Here is a 16,053-nt window from a genome sequence, read left to right as displayed (position 1 = left end):
GGGTGGAATGCCTGGTGTCCCGCACATAGAGCAGGAAAAGTCAGTTTTCATTTTTCCCATTTTTTCCCACTTAGTGAATATATATGCAAGTGGAAACACGTTTCCCTCAGAGCCCGGTCTGAATGAAAGCTTCGACCTAACTTCAAAAATACACTCACAAGGAGGAAAACACCTCTTTGCATTGAACTTAATAGGAATGCCCTACTGAGTCTGAGGAAAATATTTTTATATGATGATAAAACGTTAAACTTAAAAAAGGGTCCAGGTTTTATATATACATACATATATGTAGCTCTACATGCATGACTTTAGTTATATGTGCCCTGTAGTAAGTCACTGCGGTTTAGTAGGGACAAATATCTTCAGATCAAAGTCTAGAGGAATTTCCCCAAAGGATCTCCTCCCGGAGACTCATGTTGTATATTAGGAGATTCACAGCGCACATTAACAGGGAAAGCTGTTTGGGTCAAACCTTGTGTAGAAAAATTGGATTTACATGGAATTGTGTTTTTCCCCTAAGGCACATTAATACGTGTTGAGCATTTTATGGGTAACCTGGTTTTGAGCACTGGCGGGATGTCCCTGCACCTGGGGTGGGGCCCAGAGTGGGTATCCTTAACCAAAAAGACGCAGGATATTACCGAAGAAATGAACGTTGCAGACATTTTGTAGTTAAACAATAGCATCTGAGTTGGTATGTTTAAAAAATGAAGAGGACCAAATATACTTATTTTACAGAAATAATTATTTCATTTGTTAAAAAAGTTGTTGTGCCTATACCCCAAAACTCAACTCTGCTCACCATCATCAGTGAATTACTGTCAAAAAAGCAAGAATGTAAGTTCTAGTGAAACATTCAAAATATTTTCAAGCATTATATGTATTTGGGAATAATTCTTAAATTCATGCATGTGCGATGTAAATATAAATATGCAATATTTATAATATTGCATGTATGCTAGTAGGCAATTTTAAAATTCTTAGGGAATAACGAGTAGATTCCGCTGTTTTTTTCCGGTACTGTTTAATATTGTTTTAATACAAGGATCTGCATTGTGCTTTGTCTGTAGAATGTCAAGGAAGTTCAGAATTTTTGTTTATGTCCGTAAAAAATGCAAACACAGATTGAGCCATATTTCTGAATTGGCCCCGTAGCTCTAAAGGTTGGGTGCTTCCCAGGTCTGCTATCCAGTCTGAACTGAGGTGTATCATTACCTTTCTTTTTATGTTGTTGCACCGTCTATAAAACACGGATTCCTATAGATGTCCGACCTATCTTGTCATACTTTTAAAAATAGAAGATCGTGATCGGGTGAGTATTTCACAGTGCAGCAGCAGAGCACCAGGAGCTAGGATATTAGTTACCCACTATGACTTCAGCACAATGCAGTTGATTAGGCCTCTCTTTGCTTTTAATGAAAGGGACATTCCTTTGAACATCTAGGACAAAAAGACGACATCATGCTTGTGAAATGCGTTAACCTCAGTGAAGAGAACTGCTACACAATGCAAATGAATGTGTATGCATTACACTTGTTTTTCTACAACGGATCATACGACTAATTCTCACATCCCTAATGATCCATTTTTGTGTAGAGCAAGGCAGGTTATACAGAGAAATCCACAAAAAGATAAGTCATGGGGGCTGGGATTCAAACTCGAGACCTGTTTATTAGCAGTGAGGCTCTGAGAAATTCAGATGATGCCACTGACCCTGTTTTCTTATTTGTGAATGAACCTATTTACCTATTTCATAGGATTATCAGACTTCTCAAAATTAAATATGTATGCAGAAGTGCTCTATAAAATGCTATATAAATGAACAATTTGTTTTTAATTCACTTGAAAACACTTTGTGGACTGCATTCAAATAGTTTGTGTTCACATGAGTCACTAATAAAACCTCCCAGCTCTGATACGGTTTGAATACGTATTGGTTCCAAATCTCACCGTAATTTATAACCAGGGAACGGCAAGTGCGCTTTAGAGGTGCTGAAACAGTATAGTAAAAATTCCACTTATAAGTAATTATGCATCTATTTTTATGATTGTATCACCAAACCACAATTTTTAGGACGTGGAGCAAACTCACGCACCCCCTCGCACCTGCTAAATTACCTTGTACAGAATCAAGAAAGCTTTTCATTGTCAGACCAATTTTTGGTCTTGTTACACAGTTCAATGTTCCCATCTCTGCTGAAAGAGATTCCCAGGAATGTGAAGGTCAGGAAACGGTGCTTCGGGCCACAGAGAGCTCATCAATAGGCTAAGAGATCACTGTGAAGTAATTGGTACAACGGGGGTCTTGGTGCAGAAGGACATTGATGTCACTTCTAACGCCACACCAGATGGCTTAGGTTTGGTACTGACATGGTTGCCGTGACTTGTCGCTAGAGAAGGGGGAACTAAACACGGTGACTTCCAGTCTCCCCTCCATGGATCAACCAAAGGTGCCCCACGACCAGAGTCCCTAGCAGGGCCCCACCACTTCCTAGCAATGCCACTGGTGTCTTAGCAAGTGCACAGCTCCTAAGAAGGTGACTCCTTGCCCTACACTCCTGACCCTTTCCCATGGTTGCCCCACCTTTTCATAGTACTTGACCTCGTAGTCCAATATGATCCCATTGGGGTGTTCGGGCTCCTGCCAGGATAAAGAGATGCTGTTCCTGGACGTGCGATCCTTCTTGATTGTCACGACGGGCGACGGAGCTGTAGAGACAGAATGGGAGGGGGTGGTGGGAGGACACGAATGACTCCAATCAGAAAGGGCAGTAACGAGGGGCTGCAGAGAAGGCAACCAGCGAACGCTGGCTACGATGCCTCGTCCTTGCCGAGAAAGCGCTCTCCCCATCTCCGAGGAGCTGGAGTCTGGACGCCGCCCGCCTCGGCGCCCGCCAAGGTAACCAGGGGACACCTGCAGCGCCGGGGCGACTGAGCAGATGTTTCCAATCTGCTACCATGATGTCAGCAACGAAATATACGTGATATATTAAAAAAAAAGAACAAAACATCAGGGCTACCTATTTGCTATAATGTTGCAAAGTGATTAATGCCAGATTCTTCAGCTCATTGATAACATTTTCATATGGGACTGACTGTGGGAGGGCTGGAATCCATTAGGCACAGGAGTCCCTGGTATCCGTAGGTGATAATAATACTGGGTGTATTGCCAAATAGGCAGGGTTTAGAGCATACCACGGTAGGTCCTGACTTGCCACAAAGATCTTTGATGAATAAAAATATATATCCGAAAACAATGTCTTGCTATTACATTTATTATTATTATTATTTTAATATTTAATTAGAAGTACTGGGGAACTGACCGTTCTTTGTCAACGAATCTCTATGTTCTCAGGTGTCTGACTGGGTGTTGACCCACATGTGTTGTGTTTTGCTACGTATCATCAAACGGTTAGAATATAAATAAATGACATGTTTGGATCAGAGATTACAGGGTTAGCCTCATTTCTAATTGAAGATTAAATCTATTTTAAGGGATACCCTACTTCAAATCCTTCCATTAAAAAGGAAAATACCTAGGACCCCCCAGCGCACGTCTGGCTGCAGATCTGAGCCTTGGAACGCTGGCCAGCGGAAACGCCTCACTGTGGCCCAACGGATCCTGCCTTCATGGAACGAGCAAAGTACACAGTAAACACCAAACAAACAAAAATCAAGAATTCACAGGTACGTTAACTGCTGAATTGTTTTCTTTGCTAAGAGACCTATTTCCTTATAGATTTTTCTTAAATGAAGAACTATTAGAACCCCGTGTATCCATGTTCCTTTAACAGCAGGTGTTGGAAATTTGTATTTGTGGATTCGATGTTTCCACGATTGTCACATGCTGATGTTTGCATCTAACCTCCCAAACTGTTCCTGTCTACAAATGCCTTTCATTTTTATTCCTCACTTAAAAAACCGAGCTTCTGTTAAGCTTGCCAGGTGACACTTTAAAAGAAAGTGTAAGTCTAAATGAGGAATCCCTCTCAGTAAGTTTCCCATCCTCCTATTCCTATTATTTGTGGAATTTTGTGTGCACTTTTGTAACCAAAGCATCATTAATTTTATGACCTGGGAATGATGGTTTAATCTCTTTCCAAGGAAAAATGTAGGTGCTGCTTTCCTGACGGAGAAATGAATACATTTTCTTATTCATAATTTTCTCCCATTAGCAATTACTATCATTTCATGTAACTTAACATCATTGGCCTTTCATACTTAATTTTCATCTATTCATTATTATTATTTTATTTCCTGGACTGGCTTCACCACACCCTTGCCTCCCAACCTCCAACCTGTAGTGGTTTGCTGCTCTGAAATTTATTCTAAGCAAAGGGCAACTTATTTTGGTTATAATTAGTTAACATTTAATAAATGTTTTCAATGTTTCCAAATGTATCACTTAGTCATAAATAAAGGAAATGTGTTAATTTTTGGAGAATTATTTTCTTTTAACCTAATCCAACTATTTAAAAAACATTCATTATCCAACTGCTAATAGAAAAATTATAGCCATAACATCCTCGGAAACAAATTTTGCTTTTTGTAAAAACAATGGAGAAATCCCACTAATTTTCCTGCTGAAGTAAGCCCATTAATAGGCTAAATTTTTAAACAGCATTTCAAAGATGCTTGATGTTGGAACACCTCCCTAATAAACCCACGGAGACCCTACATTCATTCCATATCACCATGAAACTGGTTTATTTTCCCTACCAGTGAAAATACATTTTCAAAGTTTTTAAAATTATCATGTCTGGTATCTCTCCTTAAAAACAAAACAAAAACAAAAACATGAGAGAAACCAATTCATTTCAAAGAACAATTGTGATGGAGACTGTGTTAACTTTTTAATGAGAGCTTCTCAGGCTGTTTGGGATCTGCCCAAATTTTACTACTTGTGCCCTGAGCAGAACTTTACAACGGCTGAAATCCTTCAAAGGTCTTGGAGCAAGCTGCGGAGCCCTGTTTGACTGTAATAAATGGTCTTTTGTAATTCCACACTTACTTAAGTAGAGGCAATTGCTCGAAGCTTGTGCCATCTCAGAGTTAAATGAACCTTTTCTGATTGCTGCTTTTAGGCCCCTGTCAAGTCATTTGTTCTGCTCTTTTAATACAGGCCTCTCGCCTTGGCTGCGTTTCAGCAGTTTCAACTCCGTGCACCAGCTGGAGTCCCGTTATATTTATAGGTAATGCTCATCAATATTTTAATATTAATAAATAATTAACAAAAATTGTTTTTCTCTCTCCTGATAAATAATTTTAAGACGTAATAAAAAAAAACACATCCTGCAGAAAGAGATGAATTCCGTGGCTAATCCCTGTATCAATGCTTTCTTAGAAGGTTTTCTACAACACTCAACTCATGTCCTCAAGTATAATTTACCCACACTTCCTCACATGCTCATAGAATTTGTAATATTAATGAGAAACTGTGATACGGATCACATTTTTTCAAGTTAGTTCCCAGGTATTAAAGAGTAGTTTGCTCAAAGTATTGACTTCCAAAACCCGTAGAAATCCATTATCATTCTTTTGTGTAGGAGATCATGGTATTGTGATATATATTGTGAAATAGATTTATTTTTGTCTCCATTTCTGTGTTTTATTAACTTTGTGATTTGAAAGAATCGTGGGTCATGGTTACATGGAATGAAAACAAAACAAAACAAAACACCAAGATCTGTCCCAAGACAAGAGAAGCGCCCAGCACTGGGGTAGGAAGTTCCATAGGCAGAGGAGACTCAGGTCTTTTCCAGCAAACTGCAGGTGTTTGAGATGAAACAGCCATTACTGGTGAACACCCCAACAGCTCCGGAGTGACAGTTGCAATCCAGTTTCAATCCTTAGATTCCTTAAATGACACATTACTGAGATGACTCTCTCTTATCAAGAGGAAGAAATCGGTGATAAAGTAGGCTACTGTGAAAGTGGCCAGGCCCGAATTCGCGCAGGTTGGTAAATGTGGAGGCCCGCAGGGAGAAAATACTGACATAGATCCCAGTTACTTATTTATAGAGGAAAGATTTTCTCTCACTGTCAGTGTAACCTGAGCCATTGACGGCATCTAATGAACTAATAATAGTAAAAAAAAAATTACAATGAAGAAGCAAAACATATCGGGCTAAGAGGTTTCCACGTACAGACACTGGGTTTGAAACGGGGCTGTACGGCTTGCAAGTTGTATTCGAGTTACACTGGGTAGACTTACACGCCAAATCCACCGACAGGCACGGAAGAGATTGATTATTCCAACTACGGTGTTTTTAAGCTACATTTATTATGGTTCTGCAGCTAAAATATGACCCATCCTTAGAATCAGGAAGTCAAAACTTCAAAATTCAACTCCTAAAGGATCCGGGTTTGGTTTGTTTGTTTTTATTGGGACTTTCCTCTTTCTGGGTTTGGGAATTTCTAATGAACCTCTGAGGTATCTGTGGTTTAGAGATCGGACAAGTTAAAGTAATAACAAAAAAGCCTCAGTATTTCTTTTCTAAGTGAGCCAAAGCTTTTAAAAATTATCTCCATGGGAAAATATCACGAAGTAAATGGTTGAAAGATTTTTACTTTGAATCAGACATGCTTTTAAAAATACTACTCTCTTATATTTTTGTACCACTCGGTACAATGCCCACTTAAGAACATTTCCTTCTTGGGGTTTTTTCTTTCTTTTTTTTTTCCGGAAGTGAACCCTTCTATTAAATCCAGAAACACTCTTGGGTTTGAATTAGCATAATCATTCATAGCTTCAAGTTCTCCATCTCACCAGCCCTACCCGGACTTCCTCCACCTGTTATTCTCTGGAATTTCCTGTTGGAGTCTCAGGACTCGATATCTTTACAGCCCAACCAGTTTGGATTTCAGAGGTAAACTTCTTTATATTTTCTCCCTCACCATGAACCCCACACGGCAACAGTTTCAACATCTGAAAGCTGACAAATTTTCTTTATTCGGTTCTAGTTTTCCAGCCCTGCTTCAGTTCAAACTCTTGCCAATTTTCCCCTAGATTCTATATTTTCCATCCTGATTGTTCCAGAAATTCAACTTTCTACACACTTTGATGACTTATTATTTTATAAAGTAAATGGAACATTAGCACTCCTCTCCTTCAAAATTTCATAATCTCAATCAAGTTTTTTCTAAACTCATTAACTAAATAATAAGATCCAAAAGAAAGGTCTAGGAATTTAAATTCAATTTGCCAACATATAGTTTTGAATTTAAATTTAAAAAATGTAAAACAAAAAAGAAAGCTCTAGGAATTTACATTTTTAAGAAGTTTGTATCAGAAGAGTCTGAAGATCACAAATTTGGGGAATGTCCTGGACTACAATAAGATACATAAATTGAAATTCATGACATAAATATTTAAGATTCCTCATAAGACCGCAACACACATACCAGCTTTATGATTTATTGCTCTCCTTTCAAACTGAAAACCTAAAGGTAATTCCTTTGGTCATCTGTCCACAGGGTGCTGCTACACTTGCTACCTGGAACATTCAATCTCTTCCTTTTTTTGTCTGAAAAATCTTTTGCATTTGTTATCCTTAGAAATCATGGCTGGGACACCCAGGTGGCTCAGTGGTTGAGCATCCACCTTCTGCTCAGGTTGTGACCCCGGGGTCCTGGGATCGAGTCCCACATTGGGTTCCCTGTAGGGAGCTTGCTTCTCCCTCTGCCTGTGTCTCTGCCTCTCTCTCTGTGTCGCCCATCAATAAATAAATACAATCTTAAAAAAAAAAAAAAATGAAGAAAGAAACCCATTGCTAATTCAGTTCCCCCGAAAGCCCTTCCTGAGTCCCTTAGACAAGAGTTACTCCGCTTCTTCTTGTGCCCGGACACACAGAATCCTGTCCATTCTCTTACTCCTCAGCCCGCAGCATTGTGCTGTGGTTGCATCAGTTGCTTACCAGGCTGTCTCCCCACTGCGTTATAACCCCTCCTGGTCTTCAGTGCCCAACCTGACATCATGAAAACCTTGCATAAAACTAGCTGTGCAGTTTGGTTAGCTCTGCAGGAAAGCATACAATATATTTTGTGGTTATTTCCTTTGAAAGATAAGTTCTGTTTAGCTCTTGATGTTAAAATAATAGAATTCAAACCAAAGTGAAAACTATAATGTGTTTAGCAGAGATACCATTATGTATAAAATTATGTCATTAATTTCCTACAGTAAAGAGAAAAGGAATTTTCTCAATGGAACCAACGGTGCCAGAAGAAAAACATTTTAAGGCTGTACATTGAAAGTAAATTCACTAGTGATAGAAGAAGGGCTCATTTCATAGGTGTTTATTGCATGGGTCCTTTAGGAAGAGGTCCCATTTTTCACTTTTTAAAATTGCTTTTCACATTCCTTATTTTTAAAATTAAGTTTTCCTTTAAATATCATTCAATAGCCACACAGAATCAATGTGGTCTTCAAAAAAAAATTTTTTTTTAAACTAGTCTTTTCCTCCTGTTTCTCTTGTATTTTCCTATGATTACCATAGTCACAACACTTGTGCTCACCAAACGCAGGGCTTTTCCGCACCCGCCAATTCTAGGACACCAGCGGGGTCTCCTGCGACACTATGTCCCGGGGAGGGGGGGCGTCAGGCCCCAGGGGGAGCGCCCGGCCCAGGAGGCCCCGCTTACAGAGCACGGCAGCAGGTGTCAGGACCCCCGCGGCGGGGCCCCCCAGGGATTCGCAGCACTTCCTCCCGCACCGGATCCCCTAGGAGGGCTCGCAGCTCTCGGGGAAGGACTTGCGTTCACGGATTTGTCACAGACGGTGATGGGGACGGGGACGCGGACGCCCCGCGACCAAGGGACGCCCGGAGCGAGGGGCGGGAGGGTGCCGGGCACAGGAGCCCCCCGCTGTGGAGGCTGCGGGGGCTGCGGGGCTCTGCAGGGCGTCTCCGTCCTGCTGCACGGGTGGGCTCCAGGAACCGGGTCTCCCCGCGCCTCTCCCCGGGGTCCTCCTCCCCGCGCCCCTCCCCGGGGGTCTCCTCCCCGCCCCCCTCCCTGGGGTCTCCTCCCCGCACCCCTCCCTGGGGTCTCCCCGCACCACTCCCGCGGGGGTCTCCTCCCCGCACCCCTCCCTGGGGTCTCCCTGCACCCCTCCCTGGGTCTCCCCGCACCCCTCCCTGGGGGCTCCTCCCCGCACCCCTCCCTGGGGTCTCCCCGCACCACTCCCGCGGGGGTCTCCTCCCCGCACCCCTCCCTGGGGTCTCCCTGCACCCCTCCCTGGGGTCTCCCCGCACCACTCCCGCGGGGGTCTCCTCCCCGCACCCCTCCCTGGGGTCTCCCCGCACCCCTCCCTGGGGTCTCCTCCCCGCGCCCCTCCCTGGGGTCTCCCCGCACCACTCCCGCGGGGGTCTCCTCCCCGCACCCCTCCCTGGGGTCTCCCTGCACCCCTCCCTGGGTCTCCCCGCACCCCTCCCTGGGGTCTCCCCGCACCCGTCCCCCGGGGGTGTCCCCCCCGCACCCCTCCCTGGGGTCTCCCCGCACCCCTCCCTGGGGTCTCCCCGCACCCCTCCCTGGGGTCTCCCCGCACCACTCCCGCGGGGGTCTCCTCCCCGCACCCCTCCCTGGGGTCTCCCCGCACCCCTCCCTGGGTCTCCCCGCACCCCTCCCTGGGGTCTCCCCGCACCCCTGCCCCGGGGGCTCACGGAGCTGGCCGGTCGGGGCGCCGTCAGGGCCGCCGGAGCCTCAGCCCTTGTCCCCTGTGCAGACCCCGGGCGCGGCCCCAAGAGGCCCAGGCCGGCATCGCCGCGGGTCTCGGCTGCGCAGAGACGCCCCAGGGTCCCCTCGGGGCCACGACGTCCCCTCGGAGGCCAGGAAGCCCCGCGCCGCGGGAGCGGGGGGGGGGGGGGCGCGTCAGGTGACCCCGTGACTGGGCGCGGCCCGCCCGAGGCCCCCCGCGGGCCTGCACGGAGGTGTGGACGGGAGACACGCGGCCCTTCGGCATCTGCCGCGCGCTTGGAGCCCCGCCCGAGGCCCGCCGCCCTTGGTCTGAGGCCCGCCGCCCGCGGTCGCTGCGGTCGGGCGGGGCAGGTCAAGGCCTGGTGGGTGGAGCCCGCGGCGGCCGCTCAGCCCAGGCCTCTCCCTGCGCCCGCCCCTCCCCGGCTGCCTCTCCCCCTCCAGGAGCTGGAGTCTCCAGAAAAATAAAAGAGGTAATCATTTAGGTAGGAAATACTCCGAAGTAGAACACAGAACGGTTTTTTTCTCGACTATTTGTCTTTGAAGAATGTAGCCGACTAGCACATTTGTCCTAAGATACTGAGACTCCTAAAGAGGCGACATACATCTGCTCCATCATTACCTTTTAGGAAAAAGAAGTATGTTCCTTGGATTTGCCGCGACGTTCTACAATCTTCTTTTAAGGTCGTCTGGTGGCCCTGAGTCCTTTCAAAGTCTATGCAGTTTCAGAGTCTCATGAGCTCTACCCGAAGACATCACGGGTTGGTGTGCAAGGCAATGGTAGAGAGTTGGTTCTTCATCTAAATCTCTGTGTGTGTGTGTCTGTATGTATGGCTTTTAATCTAATGTTGTTTCTTATACAGATGATCGGATGCTCCTGGAGGGTCTGGTTGTCCTTTACTCTTTGCTAGACAACTGAAATTCCACTACATCTGGGGCATTCCTCTGTTTCCTCCTCACTTACACAGGAAACATAAAGTACCTCAAACTCCCTCGACATTTAGCTATGCACACATCATTTTAAAATATGCACCATTCAGAAAAATAAAAAATAAGATATGCAATGTTCTTTATTTCTGAAAATATATGCTTTAGACTTCTATCTGCCTAAGCCTACCCTCAAAAAAATGCATTCCAGAGATAATATAAACAGTCTACAGGGAAAGGATAGAATCTCCCCTTCCAGACAGCCAACAGTTGTTTGAGAAATTCCTCACGTCACGAAGTTTCTTAATATCTTAAAATTTCCAGAATATACAGCTTGACTTTGTGAGTATTAATGTCTAAATCCTGAATTTTTTAGAAGTCATCTTAGGTATGTTTTCCTAGTTATATATTTAGAAGATTTGCCCCAGTGGGATTTTCATATCTCAGGTCCTGAACGAATGTAGGATTACCTTCAATAACATCTCCTACTTTTTGTCTTAGTTGAGTGGTTTCCACAAAATAAAGACAATAGAGTAGAAGCTTCAAAATTAAAGTTAGCAATCAAAATAAACAACTAAATGTGAAATCTTGGGCACAATCAGTTGCTATTTTATCCAACTTTTTAGTATAGACCAGGCTATTTTAGCACAGATGGTTCCAAAGATTGAGAGACAATTGTTGAATGTAGCTAATGGAAACATGGTGGTGGGAAAGGATTGTGGTGGGAAATGAAGCCCAGATGAAAGAGCAAATCTTAGGTTGTAACTAAGCTAACCACACTGTGAGTGTTTGTTTGCTTGTTTGTTTGTTTGTTTGTTTGTTTGTTTGTTTTAAAGGGCTGCTGAAGTAATAGGTCTCTTCAGGCTCAGGGTCGCTCGGACAGAGCTGCTGCATTCCATCACGGGAGAGAAGGAACCGACCTTGGACCTTGGTAGCATTCTCTCGTGGAGCTTGTGACAAGGGGCTGCTGCTTTCTAATTGACTGTGGGAGTGGAGACGTACGATTTAAATAGTTCCTAGTGCAGAAGAGGCCTGACATTATTCAGCTTCCACTTTACAGACAAAGATAAGAAATCTAGTCAAAAAGATTATCTCGTTGGGTTGTTTGATTCATGTGCTCAATCGAAATGGGAAGGAAAAGAAAAATTTACATTATAGGATGTTATGTTACATTTGGAAACAAGGCATACTGGTCTTAAGTAAAACTTCTTTAGGCAAACTAACTAGATGGATGGCAAGAGGCCACTGATAGAAATACTCAATGTTTTGAGTGGGAAAGGTATCTTTTTCAAAAGTCATTCTGTTTTACACTTATAATGCACTACATATGCACTACATATAACTATTATAGTGCACTACAATGCACTACATATAACTATTATTTCTATTTAAAAAGAAGCAAAAAGTTTTTTTACTCAAATATCATATCACTTTATTGACTATCTTTTTTGTAATTTTCTGTATTCTTGATGCTCTGGTACCTGAAGCCTTGCTGACTGGAGACAGACTGCCTCTCCCAAGACTAGCCAATTCCTAGAAATAGCGAAGACTAACCAAGGAGGGTGCAAACTAATCAATCTAGAGCCTTATCTATCTGCATTTATATTCCAGGAGACACTTTTTCTCTGCCCGAATCATCTCAGGGCTAGATACAAGACAGCGAGCAAGCCCCAGTGCTTCAGAGTTCATCCTAGGTCTACTTATCTTGCCTTGCCCAAAGAAACCATGATAAAGGCTCTTGCCCATTCTATCCACTTGCTCCTTCTGCCTTCTGACTGATGCTGTGCCCCTCCCCCCCATACTGTGGTACTCTCTCCCCTTCCTCTTGGGAAACCTGACAAACCATCTTTTTCATAACAATCATCACCTGGTGATGATGGACCAATCTGTTGGTCTCATCACAGTTGAAGAATAATAAAAACTACATCTTTAAAACAATTACAAGAGTGTAATATTGACTAGAATTCATTGCATACAATATACCTCTTCTCAACAGTACTATGAGCTATCTAAGAAAATATCTGGCATGCACAGTCTTGCTATGATTTTTTGTCTCACTCCCATCAAATCCAGAGACTTCCATGATGTGCCATTTTTGATGCTTAACCAACACGAAGGGTTAAAAATAGCCTACAGCAACTTTAATAATCCATGGTTTTAACCTCTTAAGCTATTTAAGGAATAGCTACTTCTTTTATAAGGTTGCTGTCTGTTGGGCTCCTGTGTCTCTGCTCATCAGTTCCATGATTTTTTTTTTATATTTTATTTATTTATTCATGAGAAACACAGAGAGAAAGAGAGGCAGAGACACAGGCAGAGGGAGAAGCAGGCTCCATGCAGGGAGCCCGAGGTGGGACTTGATCCTGAGTCTCCAGGATCATGCCCCGGGCTGAAGGCAGGTGCTAAACTGCTGAGCCACCAGGCTGCCCCAGTACCATGATTTTAGCCAGATTACACCATTAGTTAGAAACCTCACACTAAATTGTAAGCTAACACTTTTATCTGGACCTTGTTGGCACTCTTGGGGCCTCAAGGTGAACCATTTTGTTCTGTCCTCACCAGATCCTTTCATTTTTTTTAAGAAAAGAAAAGACAATGGAGACAATGATGCCATAGTTGTGTCAGTGCAGATTTCTTCAAGGCATTGTATATAAACCCTGTTGTTCAGGATCAACTAGGGTCTGTGTCAGAAGTAATAAGTAGCTAACTTTAATTGGGGCATCCAGATTGGAAGTGTGTGCACATACACTCTCTGGCATTCATGCATGTGTATGAATTCGAGTGTGGTCCTATAATAACTTCACTTTCACTTATATACTTTTCTTGGGTGGGTGAGAAATTGATTTACTCCTGAAGGAATGACAACTGTCCTTATAAGTATCACATGCATGAGTGAGCAACCATTACTTTTACTGCTGTATGAATCATGAATTTTTATAGTGCATTATCCCTCCATAAATGTACACCATTGAAGTATATGTTACATCTAAATATTATCGATTCTGTGTGCAGAAGCAGAAAAAACGTTGAGAAATGGTGCTTAGCATATGGCTTATGTAGACCTGGCCCATATGGCTTGTTCAGGGCTAGCAATCTACCCTACGTGGGGCAGAGACCAACTGTAGCAGGAAAGTCCTCTCTAGGAGTCATGGAGTGGAGTTCATCTCTTCCTTTAGGGAGGTAAAAGCCCAAACCTCCTATACAAGGAAATCTGCAAAAGCTGGTCAAACACTGGAAATTGGATTTTCAAAATTAGCTCAGACTTATCCAATTTACTCACATATAGAAATACTCAGTGGCTTGAAAAGAAAGGGGGGAGGGGCAAGAGAGTATTCCAGAAAAGAAGATTTTTGATAGGTCGCTATATAGAATTCAGACTATTTGATTACCATGAAATCAACTTCCCGAACAGCCCCACTTCTATATTATCTTGATGCCAGGAACTTGTTTATGACACAGTTATGCTCTTAAAGAGCACCGTGGTCTTTATTTGTTAATTTGAAAGAAATCACCTGGAAAAAGTTTTTTTGAAGATTTATCTGCTAATTTATTAAAGAGAAAGAGTATGTGAGAGAGAGAGAGAGAGAGCAGCAGGAGAAGGAGAGAAGCAGGTTCCCCACTGAGCGAGGACCCCCACCCAGTGCCAGATCCCAGGACCCTGAGATCATGCATGATCTGAGTTGAAATCAACAGTCAGATGCTCAACAAATGGAGCCACCCACGTGCCCGTCACTTGAGAATTTTCAAGTAAAATGGGAAAAAGTTAAATGCATTTGACAACTGCATGATTCCTCATACGTGCTCTACATCCCCTGAAATTATGCATCACAACCCCATTATCTGATTTCGATTAAAATTTAAGAAATTCAATAATAAAAAAAAAGAGGTTGTGTTTATTAATTTTGTGTAGTTCAGCTGCCTGAAGGATGTAGGTGGGAAGTATGCTAATTTGGGTGTGTTTGCATATTTATACAAACAAAGTGCACACCAGCAGAGACAGAGTTTCTCAAAGGAATCATGCCTGCAAAATTTCTATTTTGGCTGTAAAATTTGCATTGTTCATGCTTGCATTTAGTAATACTTCTCAAACTTTTTTTGTCCTAAACCAATTCCCTTTCTCTAGTCCATATCACTTGATTAAGAAATGAAAACATCTAATTGCAATAAATAACATTTTATTCCCCACAGAGATGCTAAAAAATATAAGCAGAAACAAAAGGGAAATTGCAGAGGCAGACTACCTGCTGCTTAATTTCCATGATGCCTGTGGTTTGACCTCTTTAGTTCCAGGCACAAGATTAATTTATCTAAAGAAGTTTTGTCAAATGCCTTTTGAGCTAGCATGAGTTTTGGAAGAATCTGAGTTCTCAGGTCCATCCAAATAAGGAAAATACATCAATACATATTTTTGCCATTATGTAAACTCTTCATAATTGACCTTAGAATTTTAAGGACTGAAGCAAATTAATTTTCACATGCCACATAAAAATTTTAGCACATTAGAAAAAAATAGCCTTAAGTTGTTCCATTTTTGGATTGCATAAGTAAAGCTAAAAAGAAAATTATGTGGATACAAATATAGTAATACTTGTTTCTTTTAGGAATTTGGCTTTCCTTTTAATGTGTGTATTTAGTTTCCTGCATTTCGAATTCCCAACAGCTAGCAGACAATTCTCCTTAGTTTACACAGACCGAGAGTTCTCAGACAGAGCTGGGTAAACTGCAGGAAGGGAGACAGTACATTTTACCTAAGGTGTGGAAAAATCCTAACATTCAGTCCCAAGTTTGTGAACTAAACTCAAGTCACTTTGTGCTGAGTTTTGTTTATGAAAAATTAAATTCAATATGAAGACTGCTAAATTAGAATTTTCATTTAAAACCAGAACTTAAAAGGCAGTACAGGCTCATCGTTACTTATTAGAGGGCTAAAGATATCCTCACGTATCCCACCAGTCGAATCAGTCAGAAGAGTTACTAAAAATTTTGAATTATACACTTGAAAATGGCAAATTTCATGAGATGTAAAACACCCCAAAAAGTCATATACTTATGCATTTTTTTATAAAGGAATAATCTGAAATAAAAAAAATAATATACATGGTTTACCGGTACTGAGAGGTGGTTACATTAGTTATATGGCTTTGAATAATTTTGAACATTTTTCTGCTGTGTTCCTAATATTTTTTCTCTAATTTTCAGGCTTGTTTGTGGGGAAAAAAAAAACCATATCTGCGTGAAACTATTTTATAGGTATTATTACTTGTTACTGACCTGCTCTGTCAGATTTCTTCCGGAATTGAAAAACAATAAGCCAGGAATCATTATTATTCACATTGCAGTCTGTGGTTTAGCCACAGAAACGTGCTTTTCAAGTTAAATTTCCTTCAAAATGCACCTAGCTAGAAAAAAAAATAAGGGAAAAATGCTAGAGGCAAAGTA

The 16,053-nt window shown here is 42.4% G+C and overlaps 1 protein-coding gene across 10 annotated transcripts in view; it reads right to left on the bottom strand.

Moving 5' to 3' along the window:
* EPHA3 (EPH receptor A3) overlaps positions 1 to 16,053 on the bottom strand; it is a 350,038-nt gene that overhangs the window by 95,877 nt on the left and 238,108 nt on the right. For all 10 annotated transcript variants that reach the window (XM_049105248.1, XM_035709836.2, XM_035709834.2 and 7 more), the window contains one exon: positions 2,585 to 2,709. In XM_049105248.1, the coding sequence (XP_048961205.1) occupies positions 2,585 to 2,709 (125 nt within the window). The remainder of the gene's footprint in view (positions 1 to 2,584; positions 2,710 to 16,053) is intronic.

The sequence above is a fragment of the Canis lupus genome, chromosome 33 (genome assembly GCF_003254725.2).
Source record: "Canis lupus dingo isolate Sandy chromosome 33, ASM325472v2, whole genome shotgun sequence".
Lineage (NCBI taxonomy): Eukaryota > Metazoa > Chordata > Mammalia > Carnivora > Canidae > Canis > Canis lupus.
Note: the sequence above shows the minus strand (reverse complement) of the source record. Positions and strands in the feature narration are given on the sequence as shown.